This window comes from Danio aesculapii, chromosome 5 (genome assembly GCF_903798145.1).
Source record: "Danio aesculapii chromosome 5, fDanAes4.1, whole genome shotgun sequence".
Classification (NCBI taxonomy): domain Eukaryota; kingdom Metazoa; phylum Chordata; class Actinopteri; order Cypriniformes; family Danionidae; genus Danio; species Danio aesculapii.
The window spans coordinates 28133873-28159889 of record NC_079439.1 but is presented as its reverse complement, the minus strand read 5'-3'; the positions used below and the strand labels follow the sequence as shown (position 1 = coordinate 28159889).

Genomic DNA, 26017 nt, shown 5'->3' with positions numbered 1-26017 from the left:
CACATGCATACAGACAAACATAATCACTATTCAACAGGGAAATCATAAATCTTTCTCAACAGGACACAGCACATCTGAATATCTGCAGACACTCGAGTGCCCATATGAGAATAAGAATATATCTGCGAAAAGGCAGAGGGTGTGGTGCAAAAGAGATGCCCACGACGAAAACTGCTGCACGGGCCTTTCCTTCCAGTCGACCGTTACTGTGCTGGAGGGAGGCAAAGTAGACGTGGAAGATGATGGAAAGTCCTTCAAAGTCTCTGTACGGGAATTACCTCAAGGAGATGGAGTTTACTGGTGTGGGTTCATGACTGAGGACAAGGCTATCGTTAAACTGGCCGAGGATTACTTTACCGAGAGTAAGATGAAATACGCATTTTCCGTTAGATGGTTTTCTCAGTGTAAAAGAGCACTGCACTGTACAATTAAGTTCAATTAGATGTCAATTATGTTATAAAATTTACAGCATCATCGACACATCCGTTTGCAAGTTTTGTTTTTAAATATTGTGTGGTCTGGAAAACACCCGCGCGTTCAAAGGTTTGACGTCTTTAAAAGGTCTGAATGAAGATTTTAAAATTTATACATCTTAAAAACGTGTTTTAAATGTCTATTTAACACCCGAAAGCTTCTTAAAAATGTACGTTCTCGTTTTGAAGATGATCAATACACAAACATCATATAGACGTCTCTGCAACGTATGCACCAGGGAGTAATTAATGAAATTTGTAGTAAAAATATGATCGCGGTTTTGCTTCACATATTATAATTATGATAATTATGATATTATAATTTACAGATAATACAAAAGAATCTAGTGACATTTACAGATCAATTTTGTGTCAATTGTAAATGCCAGATAAATTACATTAATTTCTTTATAAAATATACTGACAAACTTTTTTGTTGCGTTAAAAAAAGTGACGCTAAAAACCAGCATAAAATGTAATATACAACCTTTTTGTCCATGGTTAAAATGGACACTGTTAAAAATAAACAGACTTATTTCAATAATAAAGAAAAAAAACTAACAATTGTAAATAAAACGTTTGTTTACATAACGATTTCACTTCAGAAGTCTGTATTTAACAGTATATAACTGTAAAACAAAAACCTGTAAAATTGCATGAAATGTCTCATTATATACAATTGAAGTCAAAATTATTAGCCCCCCTTTGAATTTTTATTTTATTTTTTAAATATTTCCCAAAAGATGTTTAACAGAGCAAGGAAGTTTTCACAGTATGTCTCATAATATTTTTTTTCTTCTGGAGAAAGTCTTATTTGTTTTAGTTTGGCTAGAATAAAAGCAGCTTTTAATTAAAAAAAAAAATTAAGGTCAAAATTATTAGCCCCTTTAAGCTATATATTTTCTTTTCTCGATAGTCTACAGAACAAACCTACCTTATACAATAACCTGCCTAATTACCCTAACCTGCCTAGCTAACCTAATTAACCTAGTTAAGCCTTTAAATGTCACTTTAAGCTGTATAGAAGTGTCTTGAAAAATATCTAGTAAAATATTATTTACTGTCATCATGGCAGAGATAAAATAAATCAGTTATTAGAAATGAGTTATTAAAACTATTATGTTTAGAAATGTGTTGAAAAAAATCTGCTCTCCGTTAAACAGAAATTGGGGAAAAAATAAACGGGGCTAAAAATTCAGGGTGGCTAATAATTCTGACTTCAACTGTATGTCACCGTTTATTTTATCGAATACATTCAGGGAATTACTCTTTCACTGTGTTTTTAAAATGTTTTAATTCATTTTTAATTAATTTGTTAGTTTTTAATGTCTAAAACATACAGCCTGTTAATCTTTATTCATGTCCGTTACAGCTCCGTTTAACTTCATTTGGTCCATCCTCCGTTGGATTTTATTTCTTTTGCTTTTGTTGTTGACCATCTCAATTCACATTTATTCAAACAGTGAGTGCTCACACAAACCATCTCAATTTATCATAATGCTGAAAAATACCTTGAACTTTGGACGCGTCTTTAACCTCTGTAAATAATTCTTTTTGCTTGCTTACATGTAATTCTGTTTTGCTGACAACAGGGAAAGACGCAGTCACAAAGGTAAGCGGCACAGACTCGTTTTCATCAGTTTTAATCTCACTTAGCTGGAAACAGTAATACAGTATTTTAACAAAATGTACTGATTTATTTTGAAGACAACATAAATGATGCCTGATGCCAAAGGAGGTGAAAGAAAGAGGCAGCGGTCGAAGAATAAAGAGAACACGGTTGAACAAGCCGTCCAATGCAAATGTAGCCAACAATTTATATTTTTTCTTCTAAAGAATAGTATAGCTTCTACAGAAAGTTTGATTTAAAATGCATTTATTAATTATGTGCCATTTGGAAATTAACATTAACATAGGTGCAATATGATTTTATTTGTAGATACAGAAATAAAAGCTTGTCGTGTTTGGATTTAGTATGAGAAAGTTTAATTGTTCTTGAAAATAGAAATTCGGGTCAATTATTGGGTAAATTAAACTGTTGGGATACGTTTATTAATAATTTTAAATTTACAGTTTAACTCTGTGGTTGGGTTTGTCAATATTTGACCCAAAATTGGGTTGAAACAACCAGTATTAATAAGAGTGTGCTTTTATCATGTAAAATATTTTTACTGTGGATGTTTTCCTCATTAAAATATGCCTGAACCTGCAATTTGCTAAATAAACGTCCTTGATGTAAAAAACAAAGCAAAACAAATGTCATCATTGCAACACTCAAAGAGTGACGTTTGCTGTTTGTTCAAACTATTTATTTAAAATGCGCTGAAACAACAATTCTTGAGGTTTTTTAAGGGGGGACTAATGTTAACTGAATAAATTTGTGTTGGGACAACATGAAAGAATTGTGTGGAACCCAGCATTTTTACAGTGTATTGACCTTATTCTTTGCGTACAAGCCGGCGGAACCATTTGAATCTCTTTGTCTCAAGACTTCTTATTCACTTCAATTCATTTTTAGATGTTAAAAACAGCTCGTTTTGCTGCTTGATGTTACAAACTGATATTTCCTTATTATATTATTCTACTTTGTCTGTATAGTCATGGACACACTTATCTTTAGAGCAAGTAGTTTGACCTTTTTCTGCCGTTTATTATTCCTAGTCATTTCTCCCATAGGCAACTGAATGGGAAGTTCTAAAACGATCAAAAAATAAGCGCAATTGTTGTCGCCGATAGCCTAGTGGTTAATGCATCGACACACAGCACTAAGGTGATCACGGTGACCTGAGTTTGATTCCTGGCTCAAGGTCCACTGCCGATTCTTCCCTTCTCTCTACTCCCCACACTTTCCTGTCTGCAATCTCCACTGTCCTGTCCATTAAAGGTGAAAACCCTGAAAAAATAATAAAGAAAAAAGAAAGAGCACACTTCCACATTTAAGAATAAGGTCAATATAATACAACAAATGAACACACAAATTTTAAATGTAGGAATGCGCATATAATGGCCATTTGTGATTGCGCATACCATCTGTATCAAAGCTAAAGTGTGTTTGCAATCTGACCCAAGTAGCCTTCCCTGCTGAAAAAAAAAACTGCTTAAACCAGCTTAGATTGGTTAGCTGGTTTTAGTTGGTCGACCAGCCTGCTTTTAGAGGGGTTTCCAGCCATTTCCAGCCTGGTCTTAGCTGGTCAGGCTGGGAGATGACCAGCTAAAACCATCTAGAGCAGCCTAGCAAGTCTAGGAGCCCAGCCTAAACCAGCTATGTCCAGCTTAAACCAGGATGGTCAAGCTGATTTTAGCTGGCCATTACCCTCTCTGAAAGCAGGCTGGTCGACCAGTTAAAACCAGCCAACCTGCCTAGGCTGGTTTAAGTTGTTTTTTTTCTTTTAGCAGGGTTTGCCAACTACTTTCATTTGTATACGTTAATATAAAGTCAAAATAATAAAGTGCAAAAACCAACATGGCAAAAATATTCTAGTATTTTGTATTGAATTCAGTTTTCGAGCAACAGCAGTTTCAACAGTGATTTCTCTGAAAACGAAGCAAAATGTTTTTAAAATAAGTTACATCGTAGACCTTTCTTGTAATTTACCAGCATGAAACAGTCATGTAGACAAACACAATGGAGTGCAAAAATTCTAAATGATACAATTACAAAATAAAAAAGGTCAAATGCAATTTTTGCATAATTACACAGTAGATAAGATATTCTAGTTTTCACCACTCTTTTCACAAGTGTTGCATTTTCATCATATACCGTAGTTTCCTTTAAGGCATGTCCCAATTTAAAGAATGGGAAATTATTTACGTCTTATAATAACTCCTCTGCTATGATGAAAAAAAAGTTACATTCCTAAAATATTTTTCTTGACATAATTTGGGAAAAGCATGAAATACAGTATATTCATTTCAAACACTAAACGCACAGCAAAAACTACACAAAGCCAAGCTCTTCGAACATCTATAGAGCATAAATACCAATTCATCCACATACACAAGGCAACTAATAAAACCATTAAATCATCGAGAAACATGGTGTTCGAGTGGTAGTCGTTCATGTATGCGATGGTGACCAAACAATAATATTGCAACCATATAAAAAGCGAGCATGTAAACATTCTGAAAACACAAATGTTTTGAGTGAAAATGGTCCGTTTCGATCTGATAAACAAAGTACAATTGTCAAATTACACATGCAGGCTGTAGGAGTTTTGCATGGCTTTTCCATTTATTGCAGTTTGAAAGTGTGAACTACAGCAGCGTTCCCAATTTTCCTGGGAAAGAAAGTGTTTGTGGCAAATGGAAAACCAGTATGAAAGCATTTCCTGACCTCTCGATCGGATTGTATGGTATTGTCATATGCTGGGCTGCTAAAGAAAGCATTTATTTTCTCTTTCAAAAAACTCAAGCATGTGGTACCAATGCGTGAATTCGTTCAGAAAAGTGGAGTGTTACAGTTCCTCATAATCACCCTCTTCTCTTTTTGCTGAAGCTTCTTCTTCTCCGCCCAGAAAAGCTTCAAGATCGTCTGTTTTCTTGCTTCGTGACTTTCTCTTCCTCTTCTCCTTTTCATCCGAGGCCCCACCTGCCTCATCCCTTTCCTTTTTCTTGTGCTTGTGTTTCTTCTTGCTGCTTTTGTCATCATCCTGAGATAAAATACAAAGTAGTTATAAAACACAAGCATTTTTATAATAGTTTAGTACATTAATCTTTTTCTCGGTTGTTAATTACATTAATCATTTGGCAGTTGCAGTACAGTATAATGTGTGTGTACACGTGTGTGTGTGAATATATACAAAACATTTTGGTGCATATCAAATTATATATACACACACACATATTATATTATACTATAATATAATACACTAATATATAATGTGTGTGTGAATATATACTTTCTTTCTATCTATCTATCTATCTATCTATCTATCTATCTATCTATCTATCTATCTATCTATCTATAAATATATATATATATATATATATATATATATATATATATATATATATATATATATATATATATATAAATAAATATCTATATATATGAGCAATATCATGCAAATGTCAACCTTGCCATGACAAAAAATTAAGTTTGCACCAAAATAGAGAAACCGTTTCTACATTTTTTGTGTAAGCAAATATTTTACAGTACTTTAAAAACACTCATAAATGTTTCTGTCAGTGTTTCAAACTATTATATTTAATTTGCCAAAATGACACAAGTGGCGATTTCACAGCTGTAACATCCATAAGGAAGCTTTTTCCTCATAAATGCAAAAATGTCAAATAAAATAAAATCAATCATTTTTGTTCTATAGTGAGCTGACCCATATCTGTTTGATTAGCATTGTTTACTTTGGGTTGTATACTGTAAACTTTTTTGTCACATCCATAACGCATGTTTTTTTCCTCATTTAAAGTATAAAAAATGTTTACAGATTGATATTTTTCTGCTCCCATAACTTTGTGGTTAGTTGTTTTGGAAAATATAAACAGATGAGTCAATATAATGTTACCATTTACTTCCTCTGTAAATTTATGTTTTGAGTTTTTACTGCAAATGTCACATCCATAATGCTGGAATTGCTCATCCATCCATCCATCCATCCATCCATCCATCCATCTATATAGATATTAGTGCTGGGTATAGATTAATTGTGATTAATTGCCTCTAAAATAAAAGTTTGCTAGACATTAGATGTGTATATATTACATATATTTAATACACACATACAAAAAACCTAAATAATGTATATGTACAAACTATACAAAATTATACAAAAAAAAAAATTCTATATAATTTTTTATCATAGACATATATTTTATATCTAGATAAATAGAAGTAAACATTTTCTCAAATATATGCACACATGTGTGTATATTATATATACATAATAAATATGCACAGTATACACACATACAGTATATTATGTCAAAACAAACTTTTATTTTGGATGTCATTAATCGAGATTAATCTTTTCCCAGCACTAATTGAGATAATGTATACTTTATTTATCAAAAAAGATAAATAAAAGATATTTATGAATATCTCTTATAAATACCATTTTTACTATATTTAGATAAATAGATCGTAAAAACCCCAAAGTCCACACACCAGGCCCTGGTCTTATCAGTATCTGTCTTTGGAGTCAGTATAGACCTTCTTTGGTGAAAGACATGTTTTTCCATATAAACAAATGCATATGATAATTTTCATTCCTACAATAGATAGACAGACAGACAGACAGACAGACAGACAGATATAATAATTTATAGTAATAAAAGATGAAGATAAATAAAGTTACAGAATAGAAGGTTGTTTTACCTCTTTACTCCTCTTTTTCTTTTTCTTCTTTTCCTTTGAATGCTTGTTTTCTTTTTTGTTGAACAAAAATAAAAAGATATTTTCAGATGGCTGTTAACATCCAAATATGCACAACCATTTATTTGTGATGTGTTTGCTTGTATGATGACAGAAATAATTATAACATTAACAAGCTTAGTTAGTTCATTATAAACATTTTGACTGAAACGGATAATACATGGATAACACATTGATTCTTCCATTCACGAGAACAGCATTAAAAAAAAAAAATACTGTACTACTATAATCTTCTCAGTTGTTTCTTTTGACCAATTTCATGTATACCTGCAGGGTAAAATGGATAATTTCTGTCAAAAAATAAATTGTATGGTAGTGTGTGTATATAGTGGTTGTGTATTTATATATTAAATAACATATACAGTTCAGTGCTTCCCACAGGTTTGAAATTTACTTGCGGTGACAGCCGGATTGAAACACCATTTACCCACATCATATAAATAGTTAACTATATGCAACAAAAAAAACATAATTTTCACATTCAAAACAAACTTGAATGCCAAAGCAATTTATATATAAAAGCCTATGTAGTATAGCCTAATGACATCATCAAATTAATAAAATAATCAGCAAATGAGAAATAAATGACAAAAAAAGGAATTGCAGATAAAATTTCAAAAAATTACAAGATTAATCTACAAGTGTAGGTTATTTAAATACGGCACAAGCGTTGATTAACCATTACTGGTTTAGAACAGTCATTTCTCTGAGTATATAGACCCTTTCAATGTGGCAATGTCATTGGTCCATGAACATTTTCTGCTTGTTGTCAAACTATTACATAACTAAAACAAGAGGAAATTTAATCATGACTTAACATTAAATCAGATATCATAACTTTATTTATCAATACGTGGCCCTTTTATGATTCTCAAAAACTATGGAAATTAAAAATGTAAAACAGGAAATATGTTAGGACCATTGTAATTGTTTGTGTTCCTCAAAATTGTCTATAGTTACGTTTTTTTTTTTTTTTTTTTTTTTAAGTTTTTCGATTCAAGAATGAATTATTGAATGTTTCTGTCGCTCTTGCAACTGTCAACTTTGCAGTCAGCTGCAAAGCCAAGCGAAAGTAGGCTTAAGTAAAAAGGTAATGCAATACTGATTAACCACAGCTTTAGAAAACAAAATCGAATCCCGAACATTTTAGGAAACTTTGAAACCCTGGCTGGACACATTTTTTAAGTGCCAAAAAGGCGCATCTCTGTCTGTCTGCAGAGCATGTGAGACTGTGTGAGTGCTGACGGGTCTCATGCACACAGAAGGAAACGGGTAAACAAGAGAGGTTTTACCACTACCTAGGACCTGTTTCCACTGAGTGTTATGGTACGGTACGGTACGGTACGGTTAGGTTCTCTTTTATGGCCCTTTCCACTGTCAAAATGTACCTAAAAGCCAACCATACGGTACCACTTTTTGGGTACCCTTTGCAAAGGGTACCTAGCACAACAAAAGGGTACCAAAACGGGGCAACTGAATGCTATTGGTTTACAGAGATGTCACTAGCTCGTGCAACAAGCCAGAATGAAACAAAGAAACTGCTATGTTTTAAATATACAGCCGAGACATTACAGCATAATAATATAGAGATATAATAATGAGCCAAGGTTGATCCGAGCTTAAACAAACCTTATCGTCTTGATGAACAGCCACAAAGCCCAAGAAGAGCAGAATCTGCCCTGTGCCCTGTAGTTTTTTACAAGGCTGTCTAAAGCGCGAGCAGTTTTGTTTTCCTGCTTGCACACGGCGCGCGTCTATATTTGAAATAACAAACATCTTGAGCTGTTATGATAATAACGTGCGCATGATTACTGAAATGCATCCGATCCTTTGAGAAACAGACAAACGTGAGTGAAGCACGAAAAAACTAACTTTCTGAAACTTTCTGTCATACAGCATGTCCACCAAAAGAGTACCATTGGTGCCCTTTTAGCAGTGGAAACGCAAGCCTGATAAAGGTGACCCGACCCGTACTGTACCGTACTGTACAGTATCACTCAGTGGAAACGGGCCATTAATTGATTGCAGATGTTTGGTTATATTAGGCGAATACAGCAGTGTAAAAGGATGATAATAATACTAAATAAAAACATGTCATCAAATATACTTGGGTGGCCGTTACTATACCAGGGTGGCACCCCCAAGTAAATCTGTCTGTGGGAAGCACTGCAGTTTGCTCTGCTGTAATTTCTTTCAAATGTTTTTCAAAATCAAATATTTCCCAAGTTATATTTCCCATTATATATAGCTCAATTGATGTTTAACAGAGCAAATTTCCACAGCATTTCCTATGAGATTTTTCTTTCAGAGAAAGTCTTATTAGTTTTAATTTTGCTGGAATAAAATATCTATTTAAAACAAGTAAAAACTACTAATTTAAGTAATTTGCTTAGTTATAATGAATAAGCCTTTAAATTGCACTTTACATTAGACAACACATATTCACTAATATCTAAAGGCTTAATTAAAAAAAACTCCAAATTACTGCTCCTTGATATTAAGCTAGTTGTAATGTTTAGAATCAATAACATAAACATGCTATATAAAGGCATTAATATGTGCTTCATTAATACAGCTATCAATGTGCATGTTAATAAGCACTTTAAACATACAATAAGCACGTTAATAGAACTTGCCATCTTGTTCATCACTGCTGTCTTTGCTTTTGATCGACTTTTCCTCGATTCCCAGGCCAAAGAGGTCACCGTCGTTTTTACTTTTGAAGGAGAGTACAGTAGGCTTTATTGGCTCCGGGATTTTAGCTGCAGTGATATCATCATCAGATAAATCAGGAAGATCATCTCTAACTGGGAACGATTCCTGGAGAAAACAACAGAAAACAAAAGCTCCTTATTGGATATTCAAACCCTAAATGAGTAAATTATGCAGAGTCTCTGAAACGTGAAACGTCAGTACCTGACTGACTTTCTGGACGACTTCCTCCTCGCTGTCAAAGTCAGGGTCGTCCATGACAAACGAGAGCATCTGTGTGGCCACAGGTACGTCTGGGTCTGAGTCAGAGGATTCTGCCTGAGCTGAACTAGGTTTGGCTTTTACAGCCTGCTCTTGAGGATGTGTGGATGGCATCTGCAGAGCTGGAGTAGTGTGTAACGGAGTGGGAGTAAGAATTGAAGTCTCCGCTTTCTGACTGCTGATCTCCTGGATGATCTCCTGGGTTTGGATCGTTGGCTCTTTGCCGACAGGTTTTGGATTGTCCTCCAGTGATAATGAATCCAGAGTCACCCTGAAGAAGCAAATGTTATCAACAATCACCTTTGATTCAGTGACTGTGAACATATTTGATGCCCACAATAATGATAAAAATATTTTGATTAAATTAGTAATTATTTGTTAGTTTTTTAAAGTGTGTGTGAAATCTAAATTTGCTCTGTTTATTTTGCTAGCGCACATTTTGATTCTTTGGGTAAACAATTAATCAGAGCAAGTTAATCCACTGAAAAAAGTTATATTGTTATATACGCATGCTTTCAGAGCCTTTCTGAATGAATGAATGAAATACGTGGTTTTCCACCAAGGCAAGGGGTGCTGAAAATATAATTGGCTAAACTGGCATTGGGCAGGTTAAAAAACAAAAACAAAGACAGACGTTTCGGCACAGAAAACACATTTTCAAAAGCAGAAAATCGGACTTCAGGATTGTTTTTCAGATAAACAATTATGTTCACTTGGCATATTTCATAAATATCTGCAAACATATTATTACATACAGCACCTTTAACATTAAGTAAACAAACAAAAAACTGAAAAAAATAAAGTAAAAAAAAAATGATAAAAAAAATTCAATATATATTCATATTCAATATATATATATATATATATATATATATATATATATATATATATATATATATATATATATATATATATATAAATTAATAATAATAGTAAGAGGTGTGTGCTGTCTCCTAGTATTTTATGTGCTAAAGTAGGCTACTTTATTTTCCAGAAAATAAGTCACACTGTGTTATACAAGTTATATAAATCTGTTTAGAATGTAAGCTGCAGCACATTTCAGATGAAATGCGAAAAAAACAATAGTTTTATTATATTCCAGAAAATATAGTAATATAACTATAATAAAGGGACAGTTCACCTAACAATTTATAACATTTTAGAATTTCCCCTTTTCTGAAAATAAGAAAATAATCTGAAGAATGTTGCAAACAGCTAGCCAATGACATCCATAGAAGAAAGGAAATAAGGAAGTCAAAGGCTACCATTTTCAACATTCTTCAAAATATTTTCTTTTGTGTTCAACAGAAATAAGAAACTCAAACAGGTTTGAAACAAGTGAAAGGTGAGTAAATAATGATAAAATTTCTTCTTTTTGCACGAACCTTCTCCAGATTTTGTCACTTTAAATGCTTGAGTTCTTCATGACAGGATGGTGCATCAACTCAAATAATTGTTAAAAAACTGAATGCAACATTAGTTAAGTATTGTTATATAGTAGTTGTGATATAGTGCATAGTCTGAACTTTACTTTTATTATTACATTTTTTTACCATCAAAGATTTTCAAGATTCTTTAAGGGATATTAAAAAAAATGTTTTGGAGCCACTTGAGGCTGGGTAAATAGTGAGTAATTTTCCTTTTGGATGAACTATCCCTTTAATGAAAGGCAGAATTTCATGCTTACAGGTGAGTTTGAGGGTCCAGGTCTTCATCCTGAGCAACAGAAGGTCTTGGACCCTCCTCGTCGCTGGAGAGGGTGATATCCAAGCCTTTACTTGAAATAGAAGCTTTGGGCTTTATTTCTGCATCATCAGGGTCCAAATCATCCTGGAAGCCAGCAACCATAGGATTGCCTTCTCTTCCTTCCCCATCACTAAAACAAACACGTCACGAGAATATATGCAAATTTAACTTGTTTTATTCCAGCTTCGATGTATTACACTTTTGAATATTCAAAACCTGACAGAAACCACTAGCTCAATTCATTTACATGTAAAATACAGTTCAAAAATAATCAGAAGGACGCATTAAACTGATCAACAGTGAAGACATTCATAATGCTACAAAACATTTCTAATAAAGGTTGTCCTTTTTAAAGGCCAAAACACTGGAGACATTGCCATCACAGGTATAAATAACCAAATGCAAATACTGCATTAAACAAGAAAAAAAGTCCTCAGCGGATTTTAAGATGTTTTGTGTTGCCAAGTTGTGGGAAAATCAGCGTGTAGACAAAATTGCTGACTATAACAGATTGGTATGCCACATGCTGCCGCTGTAGGCACTTTGTTTGTATGATTGCACCTGTAAGGTTGTTTGTTTACCTCATTTTACTGCAGACTAATTTTTGAAGACAGTTTGATGCAGGCTTTTTCAGAAAGACCAAAAATAAATTGATGTTGTTAGTACGAGTGACTTTTTAACCCCATGACTACTACTAAGTACATATTTTAAAAACATAAATGATGTATGTGTACTACAAATGTATACATAAAACAATTACACAGACTTTTCTATTAGATATTTAAATTTCTACATAATTTGCATCATAAACAAAATATATATATAAAATATAAAAATAATGTTGCTAGTATGAGTGACTTTTTAACCCCATGAATACTACTTGGTACATATTTTATCAGCCTATAAAACACAATGTCTTTATATGCTGTTAATCAAAATGACTCCTTGTTTTCTATATTGAAGGAGTCATGAACTGAGAAATCGAAATCTTTTGATCGTTTCACATCCTGAATCAAATCCGCCAAAATGACAGACTATAATTGTGCCTGTTTAACGCCACCCACTGATTCACATTGTAGTAGGTAAATAATGAGATGCAAAAGCAGTAATATTGTACCATACAAGTGCGAGTAACTGATTTTATTACATGGTCACTATTGCTTTATTGATTATTACAGGTAGTTTGATATGCGCTGAATATTTATTTTGGTTTTTAATCTAAAACACAACAAATGTTCATTTATGAAGAATATAGGCTGTGAAACAAAACTACAGTGTACACTCTTTAGCTGTCCTTTCAAACTCTCGAACATTTTTAAATACCCAAATTGTTAGTCAATCATACCAGTTTACTTCCGAGATTACAAACAATCCACCTCAAACAATGAAGGGGGTCAAAACAGAACAGAAAACAGCCTATTACTTAAAATTATTATGTTTTTTAATAGAGTGATGAATGGATGGTAATTAAGTAATAAGTGGACCTCAGAGAACAGTACAAAATCAACTGAAAGGCAGCTAATGACCCCTTTAATACACTACACTTATCTAATCATAGCAGTGGACAGTTACCTTCAAGACTTGAAAGTACATTATATTGTATAACTGCAGGTTATCTTTCTATATGCTTGACAGTTGTTCAGTCGTCCCTGTACACAACACCTTAACTCTTTCTGATTTTGATTGTAATGTAACAGCGTACACCTTTTGCACATCTGCTTTGAAATTATAATTGTGAAAAGTACTCTACAAATAAACTTCAATTGAATTTATTGAATTAAAGACTTAAATGTGGCATGCCTAAAAAAATACAGTTTTATACACCTAATAGTTTGGCCACCCCTGATAATTTACATAATTGCAAGCCATAGCCTGCTGGCCTTTCAAATCAGTGATTTCATTTGGATATATTTTATAACCTAGGAAAAAAGCAACATTTAAGTTCGGACATAACATTTATTTAATCAAGCAGTTCAATACAATTTATGTCTAGACAAAAACAGTAAGGTGCAAAAATGTGGGCACCCCAACAGAATAATGACATCAATCTTTTGTACAGCTACCTTTTGCTAAAATAACATCCTGTAGGCACTTCCTATAGCCAAGGATAAGTCCCCAAATTCTTGCTGAAGGCATTTTGGACCAAATTTTCTCTAGTTCAATCAGGTTCAAGTCTGGTGACTGGGATGGCCATTCTAGAACACTGTATCATGTCTTACTATGAATTCCTTGGTAGATCTGGAACTGTGTTTTGGGTCATTGTCCTGCTGAAACATCCATCACAGTCGTAACTTCAGTCTTTTGACTGATTCCTGAACACTGTTTTTCAGAATCTGCTGATACTTGGTGGAATCCATGTGATCTTCAACTCTGGCAAGGTTTCCAGTATGTGTGCTTGCCACACATCTGCACAGAATGATGGACCCTCCACCATATTTTACAGTAGGGAGCAGGTTCTTCTCCTGGAATGCTGCGTTCTTCTGTCATGCAAAGCGCCTATGGTTGTGGCATCTGTCCACAGTAAATTTTTCCAAAATGATTCAGGCTTGTCCAGATGAGCCTTTGCATACCTCAACTGACTTTTCTTGTTGGCAGAATGCAGAAAAGTCTTCTTCTGCATCACCTTCCATTGAGCTGTTCTTTATGAAGAGTGTGCTGAATTGTTGAACGATGTACAATGACATTATCAGCAGCAAGATGTTCCTGGAGCTCTTTGAAGGTGTCTGTGGTTTGTCTTTGACCATTCTAAGCATTTTTCGCCTTTTAGATATTTTTCTTGGTCTAGCACATCTTTCCTTCACGAGAACTATTCCTGTGGCCTTCCATTTCCTTACTATATTTCTAACTGTGGAGATGGCGACTTGTGGTAGCTTTTTGTATCCTCCTCCTAATTCATGTTGATGAATTATCCTAGTTTTTAGGCCATTAGGAATGTCTTTTGAGGTTCCCATGTTGCTACTTTCAGGTTGACAATAAGGAGAGGCACAACTAATAATCAGCCATCTAAAATATGCTTTTTCATGATTGGTTGTACCTGCGTTAGGATTGTTAAGGTTCACAGAGTCACTCAAATCAATTTTGTGTTGAAATCAATCAGCATTAAGTTACTACATGTTTTGAAATCCACACAAAAGAGAGGGTGCCCAAACTTTTGCACTGCCTATATAGTTTCAGTTTAATTTCATAAATCTCAATACTGCTACACTACATATTTCCGTCTGATAAAGATGACATCATCTACCTTTCTCCAGAAACCGAGTGGTATTTCACTGCGATCTTCTCTTATAAAGAAAGAGCACATTAGGCAGCCACATAGGGGTGCCCAATTTTTTTTTCTTTATTAAAAACTCTTGCTAATATTAAACATAACAAAGGACATTCTAAAATATAAAAAAATAATTATATATTTAAATTGCAATAATATATTACAATGAATTTCTATCAAACAAACGCAGCCTTGAGCGTAAAAATAACGGACCACAATCAGTTGAACTGTACCATGGATCGGGTCACATACCATTTTCTAACAAGGCAGCACAACACATGAGAAAAGTTTAAAGAAGGTCTAGTTTTAGTTTAAAGTCAGTGTACCTGTCACTATCTGCGGTGCCCGCAGCAGCAGACGGCTGGGTGTTCATAGCCGCTCTTGTGTTGGAAGGGAGACTGTCCTCCAAGAAGCTTTTGTCTATCCCTTCGTCTGGCACAAAATCATCCACACTCTGCACTGTAGGCGGAGCCGCCTCAGATACTGGATCTGGCTCTGTGGAAATCCAAGAACAGAGAGGTCACATGATCTGGGTCAAAGCAAAAACATCTTACATTAAAAATATATCAACCGCAGCAATTACGGCGAGTTCCATTCCCAACAAGAAGTGCGTTAATAAATTACAAATGCTGTGATATGTTGACACGCTTTCCTAAATAGTCAGTTGTGGTTTGATATCCTCCTCCTTTAGGTGGGGTGCAAGAGCTAACAAAACCCTCTGCATAACTCTAGAAGTCTTGTGATTCTCTATTGATCCACAACACATCCTTATGATGTGCACGAGTCTTAATCCTCTCCATTTTTCACGGCTTTGTAGGTCTTGCTCGAGGGAAAAAAAAATCTTTCTGAGAGAATGCAAACGTGTGTGTGTGTGTGTGTGTGTGTGTGTGTGAATGAATTCCTCTCAGCCTTCAAATCCCTTCTGCAGTTCATAGCATTAGAGAAGTCCTTTAACAATGGGCCACTGAACATTTGAAGAGAAAAAAAAAACTCTCTTGCACCCCCCGTTCCCCCCCAAAAATATTAGAAGTGTTTTCTAATACAAAAAGCACACTAAAATTTATATCCAACTGTCAATATTCAGAGATGTGTCATTACTAATTCTGAGATTCAGAGATATGTTATTAAAAATACTGCTGGTCAAATGTCTTTCCATCACTTTCATCAATTAACATCAAGCTAAAACTCACCCTGAGAAACTGCTGGAGGATCCTGGGTGGAAACGGAGCCAAAGAGCCTGGAGATGAAGCTGCGTTTCTGGCTTTGAGGAGCAGGAGCCTGAGCCTGAGCAGCAGAGACGGCTGGGCCGGGGTGAGCAGGGGACGGGGATGGGGAGGGAGACACTAGGGGAGCTTGGCTGGTGGAGAGAGAAGGAGGAGGAGGGGACGGAGAGGGGGATGGAGACTTCTGAGAGGGAATGGGAGGCTGCTGAGGGCTACAGGGGCTGGAGCTGCTGGTGGAGCATCCGCTTTGAGGAACCACGGGAGATTGCGAGCCAGAGGAAGGACTCTGTCCGTTAGCGGGGCCGGGAGAGTTGTAGCCTTTACTACGGGAGTCGTTCATTTCCAGGAAACTGAAAGTCATCACAGATACTTACTGTTTTATAAAAGTCAAGGCCACACTGACTGCAGTTCGTTAACTAAAAATAGCGAAGCAGTCATTTCAGAAAGGCCTACAATGTAAACAATGGGGCTTTTGTGGAGGAATATGTACACCACTGTTCAAAGGTTTGGAGTGGGGTGAATTTTTTAAAGAAGTCTCTTATGTCTATAAAGAGTTCATTTATTTGATTAAAAAACTTTGATATTTTAAAGTAATAGTATTAATTTTTGCATTATTATTTATTATTATTCGATCCAAGACCAGCGACGAGACGATCCCAAGGTTTCCATAATCCTGGACCAGGCCGTATCCTGAGCAGCTGCTGTGGTGGTCATGGAGGTGTGGAGAGCATGAGACCGATTCCTGTGACGCTCCAGGGACAGACGAGTTTGCTGAGGTCCAGCATTCTCCAGCATCTAGACTGCAGATTTGCACAAGACGTTTGGCCATAGGAGAAATGGCCGTGCCTAACTGAGCCTGGTTTCTCTCGAGGTTTTTTAATTCTTCACTTTCGCCAATTGGTGAAGTTTTTTCCTCGCCGCTGTCGCCACTGGCTTGCATGGGTCGGAATCTGTAGAGATGCGCATCGATGCATTTGCTCTTCAGTGTTTGGACTCTCAGTAGTGATGATTAAACCACACTGAACTGAGCTCAACTGAACTGCCACTGTTTCAATTTACTATGATCTTCTTTGTGAAGATGCTTTGACACAATCTACCTTGTAAAAGTGCTATACAAATAAAGGTGGATTGAATTGAATATTTTTTAATAATTGCTATTTATTTATCTGAATGTAAAGCCGACTTTTCAGCAAATGCTTTCCAGTCATTGGTGTCACAGTCTTGTGTTACATGGGTGTATTTTGGCAAATACATTCACAGGTCAAAATTAGACATTTTTCTTTTATGCCAAAAATCATTAGGATATTCAGTAACGGTCATGTTCTGTGAAGAGATTTGGTAAATTTACATCTGTAAATATATCAAAACATAACTCTTAGAATATCGAAATATTATCTAAATAATATATATATATCGAAATAGATTAGAAATATCTACAGCTAATAGATGATTTTGCTCAAATTTAAAGGTAATTTTATCAAGATTTATTTTTAACCTTCAGATTCCAGATTTTGGGGCGGCACGGTGGTCAGTGGTTAGCACTGTCACCTCACAACAAGAAGGTCATTGGTTCGAGTTCTGGATGGGCCAGTTGGCATTTCAGTGTGGAGTTTGCATGCTTTCCCTGTGTTTGCGTGAGTTTCCTCCGGGTGAACCAGTTTCTCCCACAGTCCAAAGACATGAGCTATAGTGTATGAATGCGTGAATGCAAGTGTACGGGTATTTCCCAGTACTGGCTTGCAGCTGGAGGGACATAAACTGTGTAAAACATGTGCTGCAATAATTGGCGGTTCATTCCGCTGTGGCGACCCCTGATAATCAGGGTCTAAGCTGAAGGAAAATGAATGAATGAATTACAGATTTTCAAGTAGTTGTATCTCAGCTAAATATTATCCTATCCTAACAAATTATACATCAATGGCAATCTTGTTCTTTTAGATGATGCATAAATACCAGATTTCCAAAAATTAATATTTACTGTTTGACTGGATTTAAAGTAAAGGGTCAAATTTGCCTTTTTGGCGCTCAAAAACCTTTATTTTATTTATTATATTTTTATGTTGAAAATAGCTGTGGTCCTATATATTTTAGTGAAACGGTGACATCTTGTTTATTGGATTATTCCAATATTATTGGATAAATGGACTCATGATGAAAATTAAAATAAACCAACCCCAGTTTTTTGAACAATGGTGTAGTTGTATTTACATAAATAATACGGATATTTGATACTGTCAAGAACAGCAAGTATTTGTAGGCTGTTTTTAAGTTCTTACATATCATAATTCTGGTCTTCTGTCTCCTGTTGAACTGATAGCTCTTCCAGCGTGGCATCGATGTCCAACTGATTAGTCTCTAGCTGTCGTAACAGGGTCTCTCTCTGTCAAAAATAAACTGACCGTTTCATTTCAAGCTCTGACAACTTAAATAATGGAAAAAATTAAATCATGCAAACACACCAGGCACATAACACAGCTTATGGAGCTTAGCCAATATTAACAATTACAAATGAACATTTGTGAAAGTTTGTGCTTGATCTTATTATTATTCTTATTGCTACTACATTTTTATGGTTCAAATTATACAATAGACCAAATCCCAAAACATCAACCTGCTTACCTGAAGCTGCAAGAATGGAATGTTGAAAAATCGGTGCAAATACTTCAAGCCAAAACCGTTCTTCATGGAAGATTCTGCATAATGGATATAAGAGGAGCCAAGAGGCCTGCAAATCATGGAGACATCACCCATCACAAAAGAATAATACAACATATGTAACTCATGAATGAACAAATTTCATTCAATTTGGCAATAAGTCATCTCAACCTGTATGTAAAAAAAAACACCAACAATCTGCAGATAACAAGATAACAGCATTTACAGTCTATTTACTTCAATAATGTGACATTTATTTAAGTTAAATGAGCATAAAGTGACATGAATTACTAAATGCTAACATTTAATTATGGATGAACTCATAAATCAATCACAATACTGTGAATTTAAGAGAGTTAAAATGGTTAATTGACACATTTCTGTTGAAAGTAATGATCTGACCTATTAAGACCAGTGATGAAGTCACGGATGTCATCAGGCAAAACGACTCTGTGTTCTCCCATGTCCCGGTAATTTCCGAGCACACACACTGGCACATGAGTTGGCACCTTAGGCAGCTCCCGAAGAATGTAATTATAGGTCCTATTTGTGCAAACAAAGCTTACATTTAGTAAAAGGCGGCGCTAGCGGTGAAGTTGCATTCTGAATGTTTTTGTTGACCTACCACTGCTTGGTGATGTCGAACATCATAATCACACCATTGCAGTTTTTATATACATCCAAAAACTCTGCGTCCAAGGCCAGTTCACCCTCCGCCTGCTAAAAGCACAGAGACATTTACATTTAATTATAACAAATTTTTATTAATTAGTTAACTGACATTTTAACACCATGCAAACATAAAAACATCATGCAAATAACTAGTTATATTAACAACAAAGTATAAAAGACATTTCAAATTAACACCAGACAAATTCTTTTTTAAATAAATTCAGATGTAAAAGGTTTTTAATGGATTTATCTAAAAGAACTTCCATTAAATTATGTTTTACAATTAATTTAGTCTGAGAAGTAAGGCATTTATTTATCAACTTTTAAAAAACAGCCATGTTTAAATCTTGAATTACCTAAAAGACACCTTCTAAAAACAACCTGGTCATAAATTGAGCTAAATATCCAAAACTCCTCACGATTAGTCATTTTATTTAACAGATTTTATAACTGAATTTGGTAGATTACTATTATAGATTTACCTCTTGAGGTTCATTTTCCAACTTCAAGGTTTCACTTCTCTTTTTTCCCTTACCTGTTGATTGTCAGAGGTAAAAAACTTTAAGTATATATTTTTGAAAGAATTTAACACTTTTATTCATCAAGGATGCATTAAATCATAAAAATAACATTAAATATGTTTTTATGTTAAAATGATATGTCAAGTAAATGCTGTTACGTTTAATTTTCCACTAATAAAGCATCAAAAATGACAAAAATATATATTTTAATTATCTAAATTATTATTATTAATAATAATAACAACAATAATAACAAGAAGAATAAGAAATAGATAAAAAGAATAAACAAACAAACAAACAGCAAAACTTTGAAAACAATACAAAATAAATTTCCCAAAATTTCCAAATGACTGTTGAAATTTCAGATCACAAGAATAAATTAGATGTAAATATTGTAACAATTGTAATAGTTGAAAATATTACAGTTTTACAGTTGTTTTTTCCCTCAAATTAATGCAGCCTTGGTGAACATAAAACATAATATCAGATATTAACTCAAAACAACGTTCAGCAACTTTAAAAGCGTCAAAAGCAGGTAACGAATGTGTGTGGCCTTTTCCTTTCTCATAAAGGAAGTGACATTAGTGGCATGAGCAAGAGTTGATCTGTGGTATCGGGTCTCACACACTGCACATCAGTACACAGTTTTTTCAGGCATGTTAGACTAGATACTTCTATATTTTTCGCCCAACACAGTCAGTCAACACAACATTTTTTGCACTCAGTTAACAGAACAAACAGATCAAGCACAGGCAAGTCCTAATCTAATGTCTACAATCTATGGAGTTTCTCACCTACACCTTCTGGAAGGGGGATTTTTTGGCCTGGTCGGACAGCAGTAAGAAAAATACCATTAATAGAAATGACTGAGAATGACTGGTTGAAGTTGGATGAAATGGGCTTCATGGATGACCATCAGAATGAGATGGAGGATGTGAGTTAAAGTAACATGCAGCACAGCAAAGATATAAACAGGATAATGCATGGAATACACTACATTCACCTTCAAAATCTGCAAAATTATATGTTTGTAGACTTTGTGAGTGTTACAGATTAGGGCTGCACAATATATCGTCACATCGCAGGATTTGCAATGTTGAGTATGGATTATAATAAGCAGCCACCACATTTTTCATATGATTATTGAATTTCTCTGTCCAAATACGGTTAGATTCCACAGAAAATCCTAAAACACTGTTTATTTTATTTATCTTTAATCAGTTCTATTCTTGTAAATTTGTTTATTACATTATATGCAGATACTGATCTTCAAAACAACCCAAATCAATCTAAAGATCACGAATTCTTTCCAAATATAGTTAATAAATAATCTTGTCAAATTATATTCATTTTGCAATAGACAAACAAAATATCGCAATGTCATTTTTTTTCCAATATCTGGGAGATAAATTCTACCAGATTTTCTATTCTCTTTAAGCACAATAATCTAAACTGAATAGACAGAAACGTGAGCTTCATGGTTCAGAGATGCTTGACAAGTAAAAACCTTACACTCTAAAAGCTCCAATAACATCAAGCATCATTAACATCCTGGAATTACAGCCTGAAGCATCATTTAAAAAATCATAATCATCATAAAAAAGTACCAGATTGCAAATCATTAGATTTGCTCTTCAGTGTTTGGACTCTCAGTAGTGATTTTTAAACCACACTGAACTGAGCTAAACTGAACTGAACTTAAACACTACAAACTGAACTACACTGTTCCTATTTACTATGACCTTTTATGTGAAGCTGCTTTGATACAATTTACATTGTAAAAACGCTTTAGAAATGAAGGTGAATTGAATTGAAAATCAGGGCAAAACTATATACAGACTGCACTGTAGTGTATTCCAGCTTTAAAGGGATAGCACAGCTAAAAATAGAAATCTACTCACAGTTTACACACTTTTAATGAGTTGTTTTACAATAATACAATACATGTACAATATTATAATATATAACTTTGAAAATAACACTGGTAATCACACAGCTCCCAATTACCACTGACTTTCTGGGAAAAAATAGGATTTATTTATTTATTTATACAATTTTTTGGGAAAAAAATAAATGCTATGGAATGTTCAACAAAAGCATAACAAAAAAAAAAAAACCCCAACTCTTACAGGTTTGACATAAGAGCAGTGAGTATATGATGACAGAACATTCATTTTTGTGTATGATAGTAAATGCTTACAAATTCACCAGATGCTGAGATAAATATGTTCAAATCAACTCACCTTTATCCACCACATCCCAAACCTCCACCTTCACCACATCATCAGTAGCTGAGGGGAAATGACAAACATGAGCAGTTCTGAGTGCTAACTGACTGACATCACTTCCTTTCATTCCTTTAAATAGATATATCTTTCTGTCGGCTCTAGGAATGAGTGAGTGAGTAAGAGAGAGAGAAAACATGTATTTTTAATTTGAACTACTAAATCAGTATCGATACCAAGAAACCCATCCACACAACTTTATCTCATTGAAAGGATTAAAAGTAGTTCCCCTTGATTCACAGAATAAAAACCCATTTCCATTTTTTGATCATGTATATTTCCCGCCCTATAGATAAAAGCTCTTGTGAAAATTTCCCCAAACCCTGAAATCTATTGGTCCAAAAAACACTACATTAGCCTCAAAAATTAGCCTCGTTCAGCACCTGTGAATTAAGACTTAGATATATATAGAGAGGTATATAAAACATTAAATTATATAGCAAATGAAATTATATAGTACATAAATATATACATGGAGGTAGATTTAGGGTTTAGGGGTAGGCAAAAGGGTAGATTAGGTTTAGGGATTCATTAACTAGATAGAAAAACTACGGACATCTATTAGTGTGTGTGCACAATACATTGTTTTAGCATCCATATCGCAATGTGTGAATCTGCATAGGTCACAAAGCTGGATGTCATCAGGGTTATTTCTGACCAGGTACAACAGTTCAGAATGCAAAAGTATTTGAGTCATTTCAGGTTAATCAAAATAAAGTTTATTAATTGCATGTGTTTTTTCTCCTGTGTAAATATTTTAAGCAAGTTTAAGGAATTTGGGCTTTAACAAAGATTACTTATATTTCATTATTTATACAATGAAGACTCTACAGCTTTATTGTACATTTGTTTATTTTTTTTTATATCTGTTACTGAATATGGTTAGACTACATTTGATTATTTGAAGTAGTATATTGATCTGTGCTTGTAACTTGTTTATATTTTATGCAGATACAGATAGAACTATATATATATATATATATATATACCTTATCAATCTATCTATCTATCTATCTATATACACACATACACATATACATATATACACACACATACAGTTAAAGTCAGAAATATTAGCCCCCCTGAATTATTAGCACTCCTGTTTATTTTTTTGCCTAATTTCTGTTTAACGGAGAGCAGATTTTTTTTTCATTTCTAATAACTGATTTATTTCATCTTTGCCATGATGACAGTAAATAATATTTTACTAGATATTTTTTCAAGACACTTCTATACAGATTAAAGTGACATTTAAAGGCTTAACTAGGTTAATTAGGTTAACTAGGCAGGTTAGGGTAATTAGGCAAGTTATTGTATAATGATGGTTTGTTCTGTAGACAGTTGAAAAAAATAAGCTTAAGGCTATACATACATACATACATACATATATACATATATATAGCCTTATAAATGCTATATAAATTGCAGAAAATCTAAATATCGCACTGGAAGAGTTTATTCCAATATCGTGCAGCCTTAGTGTGAATGTGTGTGTGTTTCAAGCATCATTTCAGATACAAGTACAACCATGCCTGTTATCAAAAGCAGAAGGTCGCTCTATAAATGGTAGCTACAGCTAGCAGGTTACATCCCATAAGCTTGGTATTTAAGATTTTGACAGAAGGATGTAAATAAATAGACAAAACTAACTCTAGAAATCACTGTAACTAGAGATCACTTTTACACTAGTCATTTAAAGCATCAAGCTAATCTACTTTTCCCACTACTTGACAGACTGCACATTTACCTTGAGCTATTTTGACATAATTAAGATGCACAAATGGAAAGAACAAAAAAAATCATTACATCAAAAACAAGTATAAGGATTTCAATAATATTAGATTTGTATAAAAACTCTTGCAGGCTTACTTTTGTAATTCCAGTGGATGCTAGTGACCTGGATCTCCTGAGTGGGAATATACTCCTCCTGGAACTTTTTACCCTGCAGTCGATGCCAAAGGGTGCTTTTCCCAGTGTTTCGATCTCCTCGGATAACAATCTTCACTGAAAGACCGCACAAACATGTTACATCTTGTAAAGATAACAACATTAGCTCAAGCACACAGCGCCCAGAGGCTCCAGCAAAACTGCAGCACAGACTTGATTTGCTGCGACATGCAGTATGTCTGTTTTGATGGAGTCCAACAGTGCACAAACATTACGAAAGGGTTGTCAATTACAATAAATTACAACAATACACAATAAATCTGACTCACTGTTGTACTGAACCCCTTTAGCGAATCTTCTCTGCAGACTCTGGTTCATAGACTGTAGGCCAGCAGGGATGTTCTTGTCCTTTACCGGACCAACCGGCTCAGAGCCAACAAGCTTCTTTAAAGCAGAGAACATCTTGACTAGATGGGTTATATAAATATTAAATATTCTCGTCTCAAATCTGCCTCCTCAGTTTGTCTGTCTGTGGTTGGACAGTTTTCTTGCAATGCTCATAAAGCATTTCTACATCAGTTTCAGGAGTGAATGAAGATGCTTTGGCACAGCATTATATCTCAATATGCACTTAGGTATTCATCTTTGGATGCTTTTCCACTGTATGACACAGCTTTTGCAGTCCAGCATCACAAGTTCTCCCCATTCAAGCGCTGATTTACTTCTGTTCTGGTGGAAACATAGGAGACAAAAAAAAAAAAACACACAGTTTAAAGCTGAAGTTAATGTAGCTGAAATTCATTATATAATAATTATATTGTAGTTGCAATCATTTTAAAAGCCTCTTTTAGGTTAAAGAGCACTGAAAAAACTAATTTCAAGGATTGTTTGAGGTCGTGACTCAAAGCCTAGTAGGCTGCCTACATAGTGAACGTTTCGAGGCACCATAAACACACCATATTTGATATCTTAAAGGGCTACCAAACACCAAAACGCATTTTTGAGATGTTGACAGTCATATATATATATCCCACGTTGATAAAAACACTATTAGGACACATATATTTCACTAAATAACTGCTGTCTAGTTGGGGAGGTCGATAAGTTTTGAGACACTGTGAACGTGATGTTTGTATAATGGAACACAGTGTACGTAAAATCACGGAAAGAAGAAATCTATTAAAACACAAATTGCGTATAAATGACCGGACTACTGTGGACTGCTGATGCGTTAGGTTTTTGACAGGTACACACACACTAACGTTAGCCTGCTAACGCGGAAATGAGTAACTGGACATTTAACTGATTTACAGCAGATTTGTGATGCTCTTGTACTTACAGTGATGTTGTCGTCTATACTAGACTAACTGAAGGATTAGATCCAAAGCTCCACATCTTGCATTTCTGAGCCACTGTGCAGTGTGCTTATTCTGAACCTGTACAGCTTATGAATAATGAAATCATTGAAATTTTGCTCTCTGCATTTGTGAAGCACACCACAGTACGGTTATAATCTCACGGATATTTCATTTCAAAATAGAGGTCCTGTCACGACTTGGAAAATATCTGCCAATATGACGGATATGAAATATATCATGTATAACTATTGTATTATACTTTGCTATGAATGAATTATATGAATGAATATATATATATATATATATATATATATATATATATATATATATATATATATATATATATATATATATATATATATATATATATATATATATATATGGCAAAATATTATACAAATATATTATATAAATAGTATACTTAATTATACATGTAATTAATATTATATTTGCTAATCTAAAATGATGGATGGATGGATGGATAGATGGATAGATAGATAGATAGATAGATAGATAGATAGATAGATAGATAGATAGATAGATAGATAGATAGATAGATAGATAGATAGAT

At 34.3% G+C, this 26017-nt stretch overlaps 2 protein-coding genes across 4 annotated transcripts in view; one reads left to right on the top strand and one right to left on the bottom strand.

Moving 5' to 3' along the window:
• The window catches only part of si:ch211-102c2.4 (uncharacterized protein LOC568178 homolog), a 2944-nt gene extending 99 nt beyond the window's left edge, over nucleotides 1-2845 (top strand). The window contains exons 2-5 of one of the 2 annotated variants that reach the window (XM_056457828.1): nucleotides 63-362; nucleotides 1846-1935; nucleotides 2066-2085; nucleotides 2181-2843. In XM_056457828.1, the coding sequence (XP_056313803.1) occupies nucleotides 63-362; nucleotides 1846-1935; nucleotides 2066-2085; nucleotides 2181-2189 (419 nt within the window). In that variant the 3' untranslated portion in view covers nucleotides 2190-2843. Of the gene's footprint in view, nucleotides 1-62; nucleotides 363-1845; nucleotides 1936-2065; nucleotides 2086-2180 lie in introns of both variants that reach the window. The other variant, XM_056457829.1, reaches the window with a different exon arrangement.
• A 1092-nt stretch (nucleotides 2846-3937) lies between these two features.
• On the bottom strand, nucleotides 3938-24558 carry rabl6b (RAB, member RAS oncogene family-like 6b). Of its 2 annotated transcripts, XM_056457825.1 has the most exons (16): nucleotides 24418-24558; nucleotides 24071-24205; nucleotides 22160-22207; nucleotides 20711-20740; nucleotides 19878-19930; nucleotides 19349-19443; nucleotides 19126-19266; nucleotides 18688-18793; nucleotides 18345-18448; nucleotides 16036-16418; nucleotides 15172-15340; nucleotides 11522-11710; nucleotides 9778-10105; nucleotides 9498-9681; nucleotides 6805-6854; nucleotides 3938-5122 (listed from the first exon to the last, which is right to left on the bottom strand). In XM_056457825.1, exons 1-16 carry the CDS (start codon nucleotides 24548-24550, stop codon nucleotides 4928-4930), a joined length of 2343 nt encoding a protein of 780 aa, XP_056313800.1. In that variant the 5' UTR covers nucleotides 24551-24558; the 3' UTR covers nucleotides 3938-4927. The 2 variants fall into 2 exon arrangements, with proteins under 2 accessions (XP_056313800.1, XP_056313801.1); XM_056457826.1 differs by lacking the exon at nucleotides 20711-20740.
• Nucleotides 24559-26017: the final 1459 nt, after the last annotated feature.

Excerpts from the sequence above, each read along its gene's own strand:
- rabl6b (XM_056457825.1), bottom strand. The coding sequence starts at position 24,550 with ATGTTCTCTGCTTTAAAGAAGCTTGTTGGCTCTGAGCCGGTTGGTCCG. Across the intron at positions 19,267-19,348 it reads TTCGACATCACCAAGCAGTG|GACCTATAATTACATTCTTC; the intron begins GTAGGTCAACAA and ends TTGCACAAATAG. Across the intron at positions 9,682-9,777 it reads TCGTCCAGAAAGTCAGTCAG|GAATCGTTCCCAGTTAGAGA; the intron begins GTACTGACGTTT and ends TGTTTTCTCCAG.